Source organism: Leptonychotes weddellii, chromosome 2, assembly GCF_054177405.1.
Source record: "Leptonychotes weddellii isolate Sample4059 chromosome 2, ASM5417740v2, whole genome shotgun sequence".
Classification (NCBI taxonomy): domain Eukaryota; kingdom Metazoa; phylum Chordata; class Mammalia; order Carnivora; family Phocidae; genus Leptonychotes; species Leptonychotes weddellii.
Window position 1 is genome coordinate 5,838,930 of NC_138370.1, and position 19,203 is coordinate 5,858,132.

At 39.5% G+C, this 19,203-nt stretch overlaps 1 protein-coding gene across 1 annotated transcript; it reads right to left on the reverse strand.

The window, feature by feature from the left end:
• Nucleotides 1-964: 964 nt before the first annotated feature.
• On the reverse strand, nt 965-13,416 carry SPATA4 (spermatogenesis associated 4). The gene is made up of 6 exons (XM_006736040.3): nt 13,178-13,416; nt 12,147-12,276; nt 11,663-11,781; nt 11,335-11,555; nt 4,262-4,378; nt 965-1,191 (listed from the first exon to the last, which is right to left on the reverse strand). Exons 1-6 carry the CDS (start codon nt 13,393-13,395, stop codon nt 1,148-1,150), a joined length of 849 nt encoding a protein of 282 aa, XP_006736103.3. The 5' UTR covers nt 13,396-13,416; the 3' UTR covers nt 965-1,147.
• Between the last annotated feature and the right edge of the window lie 5,787 nt (nt 13,417-19,203).

Below are 19,203 nucleotides of genomic sequence, written 5' to 3' on the forward strand. Positions count from 1 at the left end.
ATTAGAATGCAAGGTTCATAGATAAATAACCTATAGCTGGTTAAGATATGCATTTAAAGTATACCTTTTACCTCAGATAAAACTAGATTTTAAACACACTCACTCCCAAGAAGTAATCCTATTTCATCAGGGCTCTCTTTACTTTCTTTTACTAAATATTACCTGCCAAAAATGTGAAATTAAACTGGGAAGTCTCTGGAGATAGAAATTCTAATAAAGCCAAGCCTTCAAAAATGCAGAACAATTGACAAGAGTTTAGCTGGAAATTGACAGGCATGTCGTGGGATTCAGTGTTCCTAATACTCATTCTCGGAAGTTGCAAATGAGACTGTTAATGAGAGAGCATAAAGACATGAAAAATTCCAGTTGAAGGAAAATTTCCAAATGTGAATGTAAAATTATAAGAATGTATGAAAGATAATTAATCTTTCAAGATACCAACTTGCTTTGGTTTCCCTCCAGCGAAATTATGGGGAGTGGAAGCAACCAGTAGAAAATGTTTAATTGAACTGAATGGTTTGCTAAACCCCAGAACCAAATTCCAAGTGAAGCACAATTTTCCTTTCCCACAACTCTTATCAACAGGACGGACACCTATTTTTTTAAAAATGTTTCAAGTCAGGCTATTTATGGGGGTGGACAAGGTTCTCTGTGGGCCTATGTATAATAATAATCATTCAGAATAAATATTTTTATGAATGCATGTGATGTGTGAATATATATCAGGCAAAGTAGTAGCTCTTTTCATTTCTAATGAGGAAAATGTATTACAAAAACGTAGAGTCACCATTCCTACAGAATTTATGAGAAATAACTTTGACTTGTCATGGTGAGTTATGTTTAACGGTACCTTTAAAATGATTCTTGCTCATTCTGTGTTATTTGATTTTGTATTTTTAACAGTAACTGGCACAGGTGTTTAATAAATGGTTATTGAATTGAAAAAGCACGTTCTTCAGCCCAATTATGGATGAGACACCACTTTAATTTACTTATATGTCCAAGACTAGGTAATTCTATCCACTTAGTATGGCAGGAGATGGGGCATCACTTCTTCAAAGCCATTGGACGGGTGCTTTCCAAGCTTACTTTTCCTTGTTTCTGATAGATTTCCTAGCAGATTCAAAAGAATGTTTTCCAGCTTGCTTCACACAAGTTTCTTAAGTGGATTGCCACCAGTACCTATATTTCCTGGAATATTTAAATAAACAACACTAAAATCAGTTTGTGGTTATTAAATATCTGCACAATGACCAATGTTTCCAGTACATGGAACATGCAGAATGATGGGCAGCAGGCTGAGCCCAGGTTCATCCAAATGCCTGGTAAACAGAATATTTAAAGCATACGTTATAGTAGCCGTAAATAAAAAATCTGGATGCCATGCACTTCCAAAAGTCATTAGCAGTGCCTAAAATACCCAGGGCTGATTTTGGTGTATCTGATACCGAATATGACTCAGTTATTTTTAGATGTTGCTTCAGAAAGCAGCTGAGGTAACAGTGCCATGGTTTTCACAGTGCTGAGATTTGGCAAATACACAGAATTCATAGTTGAGTTTCTGGAGCTCTGCACTGAAGCCTCCAAGCTGCCCAGACTCTTCAGGTTACTCAGTTCCAACGTGAGGAGCCAGTCACAGCTAAGAAATCTGTTTTCCCCCGGCCCAGTAGTTTGCTGGATGCTAGGTTTAGATAAACAAATGGAGGAATTTAAGTGTTAAAGAAAAAAAAAAACAAAAAACAAAAACAAAGGTAATGACCTATCTAACAATTAATTTTCACCACCTTATCAGATAATTAGAAGCTTTTCAGATGAATGGCCTTGTCGTTTCAGTGTTGTTACGTGCAGTGCAATCTTAGATGGTAAATAGGGCCCAGTTCCAGTGGTCTAGCTCCGTTTCTCCTTCCATTAACTTTCAAATTATGTTAGCTGACTTGAACTTATCACTCTACTCTTTTATTAGAAACAACTGAAAACAGAGGAGGGTGGGGGGATGGGGTCACTGGGTGATGGGCATTAAGGAGGGCACGTGTTGTGATGAGCATTGGGTATTACACGCAACTGATGAATCACTGAACACTATACCAAAAACTGATGAGGTACTATATGCTGGCTAATTGAATTTAAATTAAAAAAATAATTGAAATAGAACCCCTTGAACAAATTTGGGGAGAAAATAAAATTTAGCAAAACAGCTCTCTCCCATGTAGTTAACCAAAGTCTGCTTCATTCATTCATTACTTTCCATTCTGCCTAGATTAAGAGAATCCAAGTATCTGGAACAGGTTTGAGAGACATAAAAAGATAAAAGCATGTTTCTTCCTATCCTGATCTGCCCTGAAAACCTCCATAGCCCATCATCCACTTTAAAAAGGATAGAAAAAGACCACCGAAGTGAGAGGGACTCATAACAGAGAGCACTGAGAGAATAAAATGGGGGAGAAGTTATTTATAGCTGCTCATACATGATTAAAATTGTAAAAGCAAGAATCCACTCTACTTGGGCATTCTGATCTGAAATTATAGCATTATTTTTCTAAAAATGCCTGTGTGTGACCTTGAAATTTTTCTGAAAAGAGAACAGAAATGAGGAATGCTCTTTAGCAATTCAAGCACTGGTAGGCATCATTTTCTCAAATATGGACACTTTGCATCTGTTTCTCACACTGGAAGGACACCCTGCTGCGACTCATTCGTCCTTCTGCCTTTTCATTGCAGGTCCCAAAGCAAGTGGCCATGTGCTTTCCTGGCCAAAGTCAGGTCCAAGTAGCCGGAAGGGGAAAGAGGCAAGCAAGTGAACCAAAAGAGCCCTGGGGAAGGCTCCCCCCTGACTCGGCCTCAGCCCTCCTGTGGCTCCCAGCCTGCTGGAGTTTTCACTGCAGGCGTCACCATGGGAACGAGGTTGAGGCAGATTGAAGGAGAGGATGTAGGCCCAGAACCTGAAGGTGAAACTATGGATACATTTTTTTTTTCCCCATAGAAACATCGTTACTTCTGTTGGGTTCTGTCATGCAGAGTCCCATGCCTTGGGCATGTGATGAGTTAAAGAGGTTTTCATGGACGGGCCTAATGTCTAGATACTAAGAAGTGTGCTCTGAGAAACAGTAGTTCTAGCAGGCCATTAGCAAAACAGAACTCAATGATAGTGATGTGTGATCAAATAGAGTTTGGAAAACACTTGATTCTGTACTTCTGCTCTTTAATATTTACAATGCATATTAGCATATAAAAGGCTCTGTGAAATCCTAAGTTTAAATGAAGGAATCTGTTGACATTGCTTTTCCAGACCTTATGTAAACAAAAACCTTTTTCTCTCCCATGAAATCCCTTAACAGTAGAAAACATGCCCTGCAGCAGAGGTCCCCAAATATTTTCCATCAAAGGCCTAACAGTCAATACTTTAGGCTTTGTGGTAGGTTTGTCAGATAAAATATGGACACTCAGTTAAATTCGAATTTCAGATAAACAATGAATAATTTTTAATAAAAGTATGTCCGCAAAAGAATTAGTTGTATTGGCTATGTCTGTTTGTATTCACTAAATCTAGAAGCCCACTTTGTGGGCAACAACTGGCCGTGACTCAGCCCTGCTGTTGGGCAAAAGTCGCCACAGACAAGGCATGAAGAACAGGCGTGGCCAGGTTCCAATACGACTTTATTTCCGGACATGGAAATTTGAATTTCATATAATGTTCATGTGTCAGGAAATATCTTTCTTTTGATATATTTTTTCAACCACATAAGAATGTGAAAGCCATCCTTAACTTGCAGGCTATGTAAAAACAGGCAGGAGACTGACGTTGGCTTGTGGGGTGTAGTTTGCGATGCTATACTTGCTTTCTGAATGACCAGGATTTAGACAAGTGGTTTCTTGGGGTACAACTAACTGGGAAATGTAGGCAGGCAAGTGTCCCTCGCTGCCTTGGGACAGATGCATCATCCCTGCTAGAGAACTGAGTTTTGAGCTCTGCTGATGAGCCCCACCTGTTTCAGACTCATCTACTTCAAGAGAAATCAGCAGAAATTGTCCCTTTCGTGGGGGGGGAGAGGGGAGGCTGGCTCGGGAGTCTCTGGACGCGACTGGCACTTGCAGACCGTAGGCCCCTCAGTCTATCAAAACATCAGCCTACCAACACAATACACAGTGGTAGACTAAAGGCCTAGACTGACGTTTTAACGATTTTTTTTTTAAATTCAAAGGAATGAAGTAGAAACACTCATTTAACAGGTAAAAAGTTAAAAATAACAATACAAAAACTCACGTAAAGCAGGAGCGAGGCCTTCCTTTGAAATCATGGCATCATATTTGCACCCAGAGACTTTGGGAGGAAGACGATCGAGAGTAAGTTCTCCCACTGTTGGTTTGACCTCAAACCATTCTAGAAAATACGAGTACAGAAACTCTTCGTTAGAAATTCACTATGGCCATTGCCAAAATAAGACACCACAATTTACAAAGTAGGCAAATTCTTTAGACGTTTCTTTAATCATATTCCTAAGAGTGGTGTGGATGGGAGGTTATTAACCCTCTCCCCACATTGTTCACACCTCTGATGTACAGAATAGTTGCTTTAAAAAGTTACTTTAAAGACAACATCTTTATGTTCCTATTAGTTTTTTAATAAGTTCTTATTTAATAGTAATATGTATACAGAAAAGTGAACAAGTCGTGTGTTTACAGGCTGATGAATCTTTGGAATGAATACACCTGGGTTGTATTATTAGTATCCCCAAATCCCCTGCCTATCTCTCCCATACAGTACCCTAAAAAGAAAACACTCTATTGACTTCTGTCATAAAAGGTTAGATGATTTTTTTTGTATTTCATGTGGGTTTTTTTATATTTCATATAAATCATACAGGATTTATTTCATTTTTCAAACATGTTTATACTATAAAAATAGTGACTTAAAATTACTTCCATGTTTCCCATATTTCTTATTAAATCTATAAACTATCACACTTGGGCATTGATTTCCCTGTGCTTCTAAAGATCACTTACCCCTCCTCTGCAGCTCTCAGCCTTCACTGAGGCCGGAAAAAGAGTCTAAGGTAATTTCTACTCATCAATCAGACCTTGTTAATGCTATATACAGCTCTGGTCAATAACATTCTCAGAACTATAATTATCACAGTTAATTACTTTGGCTGAGCTTACAATCAACAGTCTCAAAAATCAAGACTGGTAAGAATTGAATACTGTTCAGGAATCTGAAGGGTTGAGGTGAACCATGGCTAAAGAGAAATTGTGGTGAAAAGAAGACAAGGGAGATAGAGGTTAGCTTTGCACCAAGATGGACTTTTATTTTATTTTATTTTAAAGATTTTATTTATTTATTTGAGAGAGAGAATGAGAGAGAGAGAGCATGAGAGGGGGAGGGGCAGAGGGAGAAGCAGACTCCCTGCCGAGCAGGGAGCCCGATGCGGAACTCGATCCCGGGACTCCAGGATCATGACCTGAGCCGAAGGCAGTCGCTTAACCAACTGAGCCACCCAGGCGCCCCAAGATGGACTTTTAAATAGAAGATTAAATAGAATAGTTGTGTTTTGTTCTAGAAATCCCAACTAGAGCCAATGAGAAGCAGAAATGGTGAGATCGACTAAATGTAAGCAAATGTTATGTATAAAAAATAATTGTATCTGATTTGTGGTATTAAAAAAAAAACTTGACAGAACTAAAATGCTGAAGTGTGGTAGGGGGCTGGGCAGGAGTCGTCATTGTCATTGTTTTAGGGTCCTTATAGTTGGAGAAAGAAAGTAAAGATATTAATTTTACATTAGGATACATATGCATGTTAAAATTTTTAGGGTAGCACTAGAAAGAGTAGAAATTTTAAATTTTCCAAATTAGTAGGGGTGGGGGGGAAGTCTTTAAAAAAGATTCAGTCCGAAAGAAAAGATAGGTGAGACAAAAACAAGGAACAGAAAAAGAAAAAAAGGCCACAAAATAATATGATAGATGTGAGGGCAAATATAACAGTAGGCAGTACTACTGAATTCATAACAATTAAAATCACAGTGAATGAAATAAGAAAGGTCCATGCCACAGGATATTTCTAAGAATTGCAGGACTTGCTTTACCAAGTATCAGCACTTACTGTACAGCACTAGTAACTAAGACAGTGAGGGTGTTGAGGTTGCACACAGGTAGACAAAATCAGCTAGAGCTGGGAAACAGACCCATATACATAAAGAAACTGGAAACGTTTGAGACAGGAGGGTATTATTACAAATCAGGGAGAAAAGAATAAATTTTGTTCAGGAAATGGTCTGAGACAGTTGGTTCTCCATTTCAGTTGCAGATGAATTAAGATCTTAAAAGAGACTAACCCCTTACCAGATCTATGTTTTGCAAACCTTTTTTTTTTTTCCATTTTATAGGTTACCTTTTCACTCTTGTTTCCTTTTTTATGTGGAAGCCTTTTAGTTTGATACAATCGCACATGGTTTTTTTTGCTTTTGTTGCCTGTGCTTTTGATGTCATTTCCAAAAAATCATTGCCAATGCCAATGTCAAGAAACTTTTTTCCTATGCTCCCTTCTAGTAGTTTTATGGTTTCTTAAACATAAGACCTATTCTGGTCTTATGTTGGGGTGTGAGATAAGGATCCAAACTCATTCTTCTGCAAGTGGATATTCAATTTTCTCAACATGATTTATTGAGGAGACTATCTTTTCCCCATTGTGTGTTCTTGGCATCCTTATTGAAGATCAAGTGTCTGTAAATGCATGGATTTATTTCTGGACTTGCAATTCTGTTTCATTGGTCCAAATGTCTGTTTTCATGCCAGTACCTTACTATTTTAATTACTATAGCTTTGTATTTAGCTTGAAATCAGGAAGTCTGATGTCTCCAGCTTTGTTCTTCTTTCTCAGGATTGCTTTGGCTTTTCGGGTTCTTTTGTGGTTCCATATGAATTCAGGATTGTTTTTTCTATTTCTGTAAAGACTGCGATTGAAATTTTGCAAGCTTGCATTGAATCTATAGATCAATTGGGTAGTATAGACATTTTAACAATATTAATTCTTCTAATTCATGAACATAGGATGTCTTTCCATTTATCTGTCTTCTTTTATTTCCTTCATCAATGTTTTATAATTTACAATGTATAAAGGAGTAATATCCAAAACATATAAGGAACTCATACAATTCAATAGCAAACAAAACAAATAACCCAACTAAAAACTGGGCAAAGGACCAGAGTAGACATTTCTCAAAATAAGAAATACAGGAGCACCTGCCTGTCTTGGTTGTTGGAGTGTGTGACTCTTGATCTTGGGCTTGTGAGTTTGAGCCCCATGTTGGATGTAGATATTACTTAAAAAGAAAATCTTAAAAAAATAAGGTATACAAATGGCCAACAGGTATATAAATAGGTACTCAACATCACTAATCATGATCAGTAATCAGGGAAATGCAATCAAAACCACAAAAATATATCATCATACACCTGTTAGAATCGCTATTATCAAAAAAGACAAAGTATAAAAAGTGTTGGTGAGAATGTGGAAGAAAAGAGAACCCTTCTACACTGTTGGTGGAATGTAAATTGGTACAGCCATTATGGAAAACAGCATGGAGACCCAAAATTAATAATAGAACTACCATATGATCCAACAATACCACTTCTGGGTATATATCCAAAGGAAATGAAATCAGTATTTCAGAGAGGTATCTGTACCCCCATGTTCATTGCAGCATTATTCACAATCACTGAAGATATGGAAATGCATGAATGTATAAAGAAAATGTGATATGTATGTGTATACACACACACAAACAATGGAATATTAATGGAATATTAATCAACCTTTTTGCTAAGTGAAATAAGCCAGATGTGGAAAAATAATACTGCATGATTTCACTTCTAGGTGGACTCTAAAATAGAGTCATAGAAGCAGAGAGTAGAATGGTAATGTCCAGGGATTGGGGGGAAGGGGACATGGGGAGATGCTGATCAAAGGTATGTAAGATGGATAAATTCTGCAGGTCTAATACATATCATGGTGACTATAGTTAATAGTGTATCATGTACTTGAAATTTGCTGCTGAGAGGATTGATCTTAAGCGTACTCACCACACCAAGCAAACAAGGAAAAAAAAGAAAAAAGAAGGAAAGAAAGAAACAAAGAAAATGGCAATCATGTGAGATGGGTATGTTTGATTGCAGTGATCATTATACAATGTATATGTACATCAAAACATCAAGTTGTATGCCTTAAATATATTTCTATTTGTCAATTATAACTCAATAAAGTTTAAAAAATTTTAAAAGTGAAAGGCTAACATAACATTTTTCTATATATGTCTCCGAGGCAAGGGAGATAAAAACACAATAAACTATTGGGACTACATCAAAATAAAAAGCTTCTGCACAGTGAAGGAAGCAATCAACAAAACTAAAAGGCAACTCATGGAATGGGAGAAGATATTTGCAAATGGCCTATCTGATAAAAGGTTAGTATCCAAAAAATATAAAGAACTTATACAACTCAACACCTAAAAAACCAAATAATCCAATTTAGAAATAGGAAGAAGGTATAAACAGACATTTCTCCAAAGAAGACATCCAGATGGCCAACAGACATATGAAAAGATGCTCAATGTCACTCATCATTAGGGAAATGCAAATCAAAACTATAATGAGCTACCACCTCACACCTGTCAGAATGGTTAAAATAAACAACACTGTTTATTTTGCACTGTTGGTGGGAATGCAAACTGGTGCAGCCACTGTGGAAAACAGTATGGAGTTTCCTTAAAAACAGAACTACCCTACAATCCAGTAATCATGCTGTTGGGTATTTACCCAAAGAATACAAAAACACGAATTCAAAGGAATTAATGTACCCCTATGTTTATTGCAGCATTATTCACGCTCGCTAAACTACGGAAGCAGCCCAAGTGTCCATCAATAAATGAATGTATGAATGTATATATATATATATACACACAATGGAATTTTACTCAGCCATAAAAAAGAATGAAATCTTGCTGTTTGCAACAACATGGATGGGGCTAGAGAGTACAATGCTAAGGGAAATAAATCAGAGAAAGACAAATACCGTATGATTTTGCTCATATGTGGAATTTAAGAAACAAAACAAATGAGCAAAGGAAAACAAAAGCAACAAACCAAGAAACAGACTCTTAACTCTAGAGAACAAACTGAAGGTTACCAGAGGGAGGTGCATGGCGGGGGAGATGGGTGATGGGGATGAAGGTGTGCACTTGTTGTGATGAGCAGCGGGTGACATATGGAAGTGTTGAATGACTATATTGTACACCTGAAACTAATATAACACTGTATGCTAACTTTACTGGAATTAAAAGTTAAAAAATAAATAAAAGTGAAAGGCTAAACTTCAGTAAATTTAAATATAGGAGAATGTTTTTATAACCCCAAGATGTCAACAGTATTGACCATGAAGTTTGTATTTGTTTTTCATTTCTGCCATAACAAATTACCATAAATTTGGTGACTTATGAACAACAGCCATTTTATTCTCCCAGTACAGAAGTCTCAGGGCTTCTTTTTAAAGTCTCACTGGGCTGAAATCAAGGTGTTGGCAAGGCAGCATTCCTTCTGGAAGCCCTGGGGATAAATCCTCTCCCATGCTCATTCAGGTTTTTGGCAGAATTTGGTTCCTTGCCCTTCTAGGTCCAAAGTCTCTGTGTGGTTGCTGGCTGTCTCCGAGGGTTGTTCTCTGCCCTTTGAGGCCATGCCCCTACCTCCTTGTGTTCTCTGAGTGGCCCCTGCAGCAATGGAAGGCTGAGGCCCTCTCACACTTCAGACCATTCCTACTTCTGCTTCTGCTGCATTGCTCTGATTCCACTTGGAAAAAGTTCTCTGCTTTTAAGTGCTCATGTGATTAGACTGGACCCACCTGGATAACCCAGCATTAACTCCCTAGGTCAAGGTGTGCAACTTCTGCAAAGCCTCTTTTGCCATGTCATGCGGCATACTCACAGGTTCCAGGGATTGGGGCATGAACAACATGGGGGCCCCATTCTGCCTACTACAAAGATGGATAAAATCTAAATTAAGAAATATATATGAATGAAATTAAGAACATAAATTGTATGCATGAACTTTTTTTTTTTTTTTACATCAAGGAAATTACAAACAAAGGCAGCAGGACAGTGGTGACTCTCAGAGGGAACCATGGAGAATGCAGTAAGAAGGACACCAGCAGAATGTAAAGGTATTGGTAATGTGCCACTTCCTAGACCATAAAGGGATTCAGAAATATTTATTCATTGTCTTCTTTAAATCGTACATACACTTTATATGCATGCATGTATGACAAAAATCACAGCAAAATTTTAATGTTTAAAAACATACAAAAGAATTTGAATACACAATTCCACAACAGGATTAATAAACTCAATTCTTTCTCTACTCACAAACTCATGAGTGGAACCAGAAAGGAGAGCAAATCAAGGAAGAGAAACAAAAACTGATAGGCAATGGAAGATGAACAGAGTAAGAGAGGACGAAATCCAAGATATCCAACTCACAGTTAGGGGCAAGTGACAGTTACTGCTCTCGTTTCCTTCCAGGGACTAGAGAGAAAATGGCTCTTCAGAAAACTGGGGTTCAAAAGAGCGAAATCCTAATGACTACAGCTGCCTTATTCATTAATGGTTTGGGTGCCACCGTCACGATAAAGTCACTAAGTGTCTGGAATCAAGGACTACAAAATTCCAGGACACGAGTGGTGTTAGAAAAGCAAAAGCAAAAACAAAAACAAAAAACAAAATAAAGTTCACTAACTTGCCAACTGTTGGGACTCTGATGGCAAATGCTTTGGATGCTTTGAGAATTACTTCGGTGGCATCTCTGGAAAGTTGCCTTGGGTTGCCCCAGTCTGCCTTACCTTACCCAGTCTACATACGGAGGCTACTCCAGAAAGGGTAACACTGACCATACGCTAGAAAGCATCTGGAATGAATCACGGTAGTCCAGGCTTTTCCTAAAGTACTTATATCCTGATGAAGTCTTAAATATTCCCATCCTCTTTAGTAACTTGAGATGATATGTGAACCTCTTATTTCCCACAAAATTTTATGTGAACACTTTCACTAACGTTTTTCTTAAAAGTATTAATACACTCAGTTAAGCTATGTTTGCATTAGAAAAATTATTACATAAACCACTCCAATGATAATAAATCGTTCCACTGCTAGCATAAGAGAACTATTTTCCCTTTAAGCCTGGGACAGAAAAAGCAGAAATGGGACAGACAATGGCCAGCTTTTCTTTCATTTGTAGTCAAGTATAGCCTCATTAAGTTGGGAAGAACTCAATTGACTATTTCCAAGGAAAACTTACTTGGATGCAGTTTTCTGCTTAATTTTCTTTGCAACATTTGTAGAAGTAAGAGGAACTCTACTTTAAGTTCATTGCTGAGCATGTTGGGATTGCTTATTATTTCTGATAACCTGATGTTATCTTTAATCGACTTGGAAGCTGTAGACCGAGGAACTAGGGGCAAACGCATCTGGTAACTATAGTCTGTGAAATTCACGAGGTCGTCCTGGATACTTTTAATTCTGGAAATAAAAAATAAAATACTGTTCACAAGCCACATTTTAGTAGTGAGACTGATATCAAATTTTCATGTTAAACTGTATCGCTAGAAAAATTCCGAATGACTTACTCTCGATGTGTTAACAAGGTATAAACCTCTTGGATCAGGATTTCAGGTACTCCAGCTTTGCAATGAATTGTTCCATGGATTAGCTCTTTAGCTAATTTAATTTTTTTTCTTGCCAGGAACTTTAATAGTAGAAAGAAAGAATTTTCATTATAAGAAGTTCTATATAAATCTCCAATTCCTAGGAATTCACTTTAATCCCCCTTTTGTCTCTCAACTAATTTTTTTTGTGTTTAACGTGTTAATTATTAAAATATACTATTCTTCAGCAAGAAAACCAATTATTCCGTCCCACTCCAATTTGAAATGAGTATGCTCAGTTTCATGAGGGACTCATGATAAGCTTTAACAACATTCTTTTCAATACAGGGAAATGAGCTGCCCAACTCAGTAGCCACACACACATATGTGTAGATATCCAAGAGGTCAGGAGAACACCTTTAAAAACACAAAATTCTTAACAAAGTGTCAATGACTGCTAATTTACCTGCTCCAACTGTGCCCAGTTATCCAACTTGACTTTCAAAGAAGTTCCATTTTCAAAGGATGACAATTTAAGGTCCCAGGGGTAATATATAGTGAATATTTCTGCAACCAGGAAACCATTTGAAAAATCCCTGATCCACACATAGATAGCATTAAGGAAATGAAATAAAATGTAGTTACTTTTACAGTTGGTAATATTTTATAATCAATTAACACCGATTGAATATTCCATACTGACAGCAAATAACTTATAAAATTAGTTTTGTTGGATCATTGCTTTGAGGAAGATTTGCTATGGAATAGAATTTTGATAAGATTAGATACACACCAAAGGCTTTGGTGTTCTTTTTATGAACCTAAACTATTAATTCGTATTGACTCTGCATTTTAACAAGATCCCTAGCTGATTCCTATGCACGCTGAAAATGTCAGGCATGTCTTTATCAAAAAATATTGAGATTAGTAAACCAGAGTCCCTGACTGCAAAAAATGTCATCGTCTTCATATTTATGGGGGTTAGTTCGCATTCCCAGAGCAGATATTAACTGCCCGTTAGGTTCAGGGTGGCTGCAGTTAGGCATCAACTTTCTTCAGTAGGTGCCATCCGGAGGGTAGACTGATCCCCACGGCTATTAATTGATGTCCAGTGTTTCTAAAGAAAGAGGCTTGACTGTTTAAATGTTTTTGTAGTCACCAAGGCATTCTATATTAGCTTAAGTCTAAAATGTAATGATTGATTGAATGGATAAATATACGAAAGCTTCCTCGTGTATTTTGCAGGCCCGCTCCCTCAGAGGGGAAGGGGTGCGTGTGCGTGCGTGCGTGTGTATGTGTGTGTGTATGTGTGTGTATGTGTGTGTGTGTGTGTGCTGAGCGGGCAGGGGTCTGGCACGGAAACCTAGACTGGGCGGAGCAGCCTAGCTGAGTGGGGCGGCCCCTGCGCCGTGGCGGGGCAGGCGGGGCAACGGGGTCGTCCGTGGGTGCCCGGGATGCTCAGGCCCAGGCGCCCGTCTAGGCGGCTCGCTCCTGCACCTGTTGACGTTCCTGGGGAAGAAGGTGAGATCCAGGCCCTGGAGCCAGCGCAGAACCGACCGAGACAGGCGGGAGCTCTTCGGTGGATGCGGATAGACCAGCCATTTCTTAGGCTTCCCTCGGACGGGAGCTGCCGCCTGTGGCGAAAGCGACGGTGACGTGGGTAGGGCTGCCGCCGGCAGTATCAAAAACTTTTCTCCCAGGCCGGCGGTAGCCATGTCGCTTTCTGGGTTTCTATGGCAGCATTTGCGGCGGGGCGGGGCCTGTGGGGGCGGAGCCTCAGTGAGGCCGGAGGAACCGCTTGGGCGGGGCGGAGCCTCGGTGTGGCTGGGCGGGGCCTGTTGGCGGGCGGGGCTTCAGCCGGGTAGGCGGGGGGCCTCGCGGATCCCCCAGTTAGGGGAGCTGACGCTGGGATTGGGGCACGCGATCCCTGGCTTCATTGGGTGGACGCTTTCAATCTTAGTTGTCGTTAGCCCTACTTCTAACCAATTTAGAGCTTCCTTCCAAACCCCTTGTCCTTATACATTTACATTTTAAATACTGCGGTTTCAGCCCAGCCAAAGGCCTATTTTCAGTCAAGCATTTTGAGGAGGATGTGAGAAGCCTCCAGAAGACAACGTCAGTTTTTGTTTAGAAATTGGAAATGATAGGGTATTTGCTCCAAAACGCCAAAGAAAACATTTTCGAAATTAAAAGGAATAGATGTCTGACGTCTATAGATTTAACATGTTTCCTCAGTTATTACATTAAGTGTTCATAAAAATTACATAATATTCGAAAATAATTTGTAGGTTTTCACATTTCACAAAGATGCCCTCGTATATATGATTCATTCCTTCAGGCACTGACCTAGTCATTTGGGGTTTATCAGTGAACAATGCAGAGAAAAAAAATGATTGCTGAGCCAGCATCGACAGTTACAAATTAAATATTTACACAACAAATTGACTAAAATCCTTTAAAAACTTTTGCAAAAAATAAAGTCACTTAATGTGGCATATAGATACGTATTATTATGCAAGATAAAATATGACTAGATCTTGATAGTGGAGCTACATAATATTTCATTGAATGTTTACTCAAATACACATTTATTAATGGAGTAAACCAATGTGAATCTGTATATGGCTTGAAAGAAAAAAAAATGAAGCTAAGAAAGCGTTTTCTTTTTTTCCCAATGAGGTTTTTCATGAAGGATTCATTCATTCAGTGAATTTTTTTTTTTTTTTTGAGGAACCGTTCTGTGCTATGTTATGCACTGGATCTTCACTATCCAGTACTGTAGCCACTAGCCACCTGTGGCTAGTTAGATATAAATTTAAATAAAATAAAATGAGTAACACTGGCTACATTTCAACTGTTTAATAGCTACGTGTGGCTAGTGGCTACGTGTGTTGTAAAGAAGAGACACAACCCTGTCATTGCAGGAGGTTCTATTAGACAGCTGTGGACTAGACTATTTATAGAAGGTACACAGTTAAAAATATCAGTAAAAAGATCATGTACACTGAAAAGCTCTGCCGTGGTAAAAATATATTAGTATCAGGGAGGAAGCAAATAATTTGGCCTGAGGGACTCTAGGAGTCAGTCCTTTCAGAGGAGGTGACCTTTGATTTGGATCTTATAAGGCAGTATTTTAAATTGCTTATGACAGAGGTTTTGGAGGACCGGGTCTACTTTTTATTGATTACGTGACTTCGGGCAAGTTGTATAGCTATTTTTATTTGCAAAAGGAGGAAATAAATAATGTATACCTCAGAGGGTTGTGTTAAGGATTAAATAAGTTAAATATGCAAAGAGCCTAGAATAATGTGCAGCAATAGTAAGTGTTGAGTAAGTGTAAATTATTGTTTCTAAGACAGTCGGGAAATCTGTGGGATGAGGGGGACGGGAACAGTTCCACACAGAATGACTACTCTGAGCAAAAGCACAGAGGATATAATCTGTGATTTGAGAGTTTTTTAATGAGTTTGGGGAAATACCAAATCCTTAGGATTAGAGAAAGTATTTAGGCTTTAGCATGAGTTCTAACCCAAGATTTAGGTAGTAACGGCCAAGGAGGTAGATTAGGGCTTAACTGAACACAGTCTTGCTAAGAGTCAGAACTTTCCTGTAATAAATGTGCCAGTTGTTAAGCAGATACAGCTCTGTTTCAAACACACCCTTCTTTATTTCGCTTGTTGGAACGCCGCAGTGTGGTTTCTCCTTCGCTAAAAGCTTTATTAAATGGTGACAATAGGGGGAGCTAGAGAGAGGCCGGGAGGGGAAGGGAAGAGGGATTTGCTGTTTCCCCTTCTGCTTGCATTTCACAGGGGTGTCACCACAGCAACAAAAGTTAACCTGGCAGTGACAGCTGGTTCCAGTCTCCAACTTTTTTTTTAGCTTTCCTGGAGCAGATTTCATTATACTCCCTCAGGTGTTTAGCAAGCACTGAGAAGTGACCCTCCTTAAAGAGTCAGGGATTTTACCCTGGGACCGCCCTTCTGAGCTCCAGAGAGTTGGCAATAGCCCTGTAGTTACGGTCCCCCTTCAAGAGTCATTCTGTAGGGGCGCCTGGGTGGCTCAGTCGTTAAGCATCTGCCTCTGGCCTAGGTCACGATCCCAGGACCCTGGGATCAAGCCCCGCATCCGGCTCCCTGCTCGGCGGGAAGCCTGCTTCTCCCTCTCCCGCTCCCGCTCCCTCTGCTTGTGTTCCCTCTCTCGCTGTGTCTCTGTCAAATAAATAAGTAAAATCTTCAAAAAAGAAAAGAGTCATTCTATAGAGATTTCCCTCCAAGTTCTGACTCTTATAACCTTAACTTCTCAAATCTGTTCTAGCAGTGACAATTACTTCCTGAGTCATCTGTTTCTGTTGATTTGATTGATGTAGGAAAGACATTAGGGTTCGAAACTGACAGCCAAAGTCTTTGGTGCAAAAAGGTGCTTTTATTAAAGCACGGGGACAGGACTCATGGGCAGAAAGAGCGGTACTGGGGTCATGAGGAGTGGCCCATTAGATACTTACAAGTTGGGGGGGGGGCGGTTAGGGATAGTGGAAGTTTCTAAGGAATTTTGGAAGCAAGATTTCCAGGACCTTGAGAGGGCTAGCTATTGTTGGGGAGAGGTCATTTATTACTGTCTCATAAAACCTGAGTCATGAGACCCTTCAGATGTCTATCAGTGGGCCATATGCTTGGGGAATGACTGCCAACATGCATCTTGGGGGCTTTAGAGATAAAGGAAGTTTCCAAAGGAATTTTTATATGTTAAAGTAGACTTACAGGATCCTGGAGCAGCGGGGTCAGGCTAGGATTGCCTTTTGCCTTAGCAAAGTGTCAACATGGAGGCAGCTGAGTTCCTAGAGGAAGGTCACTCTGCCTGTTTCAAGGACTCTAGGCAGTAAGGAACTTTAATAATTTTTCTTCTGCCTTTGCTTCCCACATTATGATGGTCCCATTTTAGTTTTTGAGTTCATCAGCATGTTTAACCCTTTCCTTATATTAAATTCTTGTTTAATTTGTGTAGTTCCTTCTGTCTTCCTGACCGGTTGCTGAATGATACCCTGCTTCATAGGTGGAGGGATGTTTCCCTCTACCACTAGCTGACCTGCATCTGACTAAGGCATCGAAGGAACTTGCTGTTTCCTGTTCATCAGATCCAGTCAGCAAGATATCATCAACAGAGCCGACCAGTGTGATGTTCTGTGGGATGTTAAGACACCCAAAAACCTCCGCTGATCTTGTGGGAGAGAGCAAGAGAAGTGCTTTGACGTAAGGCAAGATCATGAATGTGTACTATTGGTCCCGCTGAATTAAAGCAAACTACTTTCGATGGTTCTCACAGACTATTATAGAGGGGAGAAGTACTTTCCAGATCAGTAACAGCATAGCAGTTGCTAGAGACTGGGGCAATTTATGCCAGGAAAGATACTTCAAATGGAAAAGCGGCTATAATTGGAGTTACTGCCTGATGAAGTTTACAGTAATCCGTAGTCACCCTGTAAAATCCACCAACTTCCGCACAAACCAAGTAGCCATCAAAGTCAGGAGTTGTTTTTGACTTATCACCTGTCAGGAGAAACTTCAGAGAGCTTGCTTTGATATAAATGTTTTGTTGAACGAGAAACACACCGTCCTTAGACAGGGAGACCTGCAGCTGAACGTGAAGAGTCATTTTTTAGCTAATGGATGGTGGGAATAGGGCAATACAAGGTAGCGGAATGGAGTAGGGAGTGTTCCAGGCAGAGGGAACAACATTTGCAAAGGCAAGGAGGCAAGATGAGTTCGAGGAGAGTCAAATCCGTTTTTCGACTTTCCTACTGTGAGCTTCCTTATGAAGGCCTTTCGTGATCTGTCCCCGATCACTGTCTACCACGCCCTCTCTTGATGCACATGAGTCTGCCAGAGGACAGACAGTGGCCAATGCACACTCCCACCGAATAGTGGATTTCACCAAATCTTTGGGAAGTCAGATGCCACCCCAGAAAGAAATGGAGTGGGAAGTAAGAGGCTTGTATTAACTGAATTCATCTGAAAAATGCGTCTAAGAGACTGAGAAATCATTGAATTGAATGAGTAAACCCAAAGTGGTCAGATTTCACTGGGTGAAAGGGAAGCTTGAGATAAAAATGAAGTTCTACTAGGATAATAAAGTTGGCTTTTATCCACTTGAATATGTGACTTATAAAATCTGTACCTACAACATAAGCCTCTTATACACCAAACATGTTTTGAAAAATGCATTTAAATTTTGAAAGTTACTTATTAAAAGACTCCTTGAATTTGAACACACTATTCAAAATGGGAAGAAACCCATCATTTAAAAAGTGAGAAAACTGAGACCTCCAGAGCTAAAGTGATGTGTTGAAGGTCCTACAGCAGTTGGAGGGGTAAAAACTCACCTGAAGTTTCTGAATGAATTTCCTGCCATCAGTGCTGAAAAAATCTGAGGATGGTCATTTAGGTTTCTAAGAGAGAGGGCAGGCCTTAAAATAAACTAATTGTAAATGATAATAAGAATAAAAAAGTAGAGGGCGCCTGGATGGCTCAGTCGAGTAAGCGTCTGACTCTTGATTTCGGCTCAGGTCATGATCTCAGGGTCCTGGGATCGAGTCCCATATCGGGCTCTGGGCTCAGCAGGGAGCCTGCTTCTCCCTCTCCCCCTGCTGTGCTCGCTCTCTGTCTGACAAGTAAATAAATAAAATCTTAAAAAAAAAAAAAAAGAATAAGAAAGTAGAAAAATTAGAGTAAAAAAGTGAGAATAATCCAAGGAAGAGAGAATTTGTAAAGTCAGATAGATAGATAACCACAGTCATTTGGGTTCTGGGCCATCACAGAGCGAGGAACACAATGAGTACCTGTGGACCTTCTATTCCCAAGGGGCTATCCATTCAACTGTGTTTCTATTTACTTCTTTGGAAACATCAAATATACTCTGTGGTTAAAACAATAGTTGAAATGAAATACTTTCTCCTACAAAATAAATGTTTCAGTAAAGCCTTGCTACAGTGATTATTTCACTGCATTTCTTTAATTTCAAGTCAAATAGTTTGGTTTGGCTTGGTCTTTCCCTTTGTGGAATTTTGTCCTTGGATCCTTGTGTGTGTGTCTGTGTGTATGTATATAAATGTGTGTGTGTGTAATATATATATATCTTATATCTTATATATAATATACACACACACATATAATAAGATCTGGATTAGGAGACCTTCAAGGTATCTATTTCAATGTGCACAGCTCTACACCTAATGACCATTATACAATGATTTGAAAACTGGAGGAAGGGCACCTGGGTGGCTCAGTCGTTAAGCATCTACCTTTGGCTCAGGTCATGATCCCAGGGTCCTGGGATCGAGCCCCACGTCGGACTCCCTGCCCGGCGGGAAGCCTGCTTCTTCCTCTCCCACTCCCCCTGCTTGTGTTCCCTCTCTCGTTGTCTCTCTCTCTGTGTCAAATAAATATATAAATTTTGAAAACTGGAGGAGAAAAAATTAGAGCAACTGAATCTTATTTTCCATTACCTTCAATTAGAAAATCAAATACTAA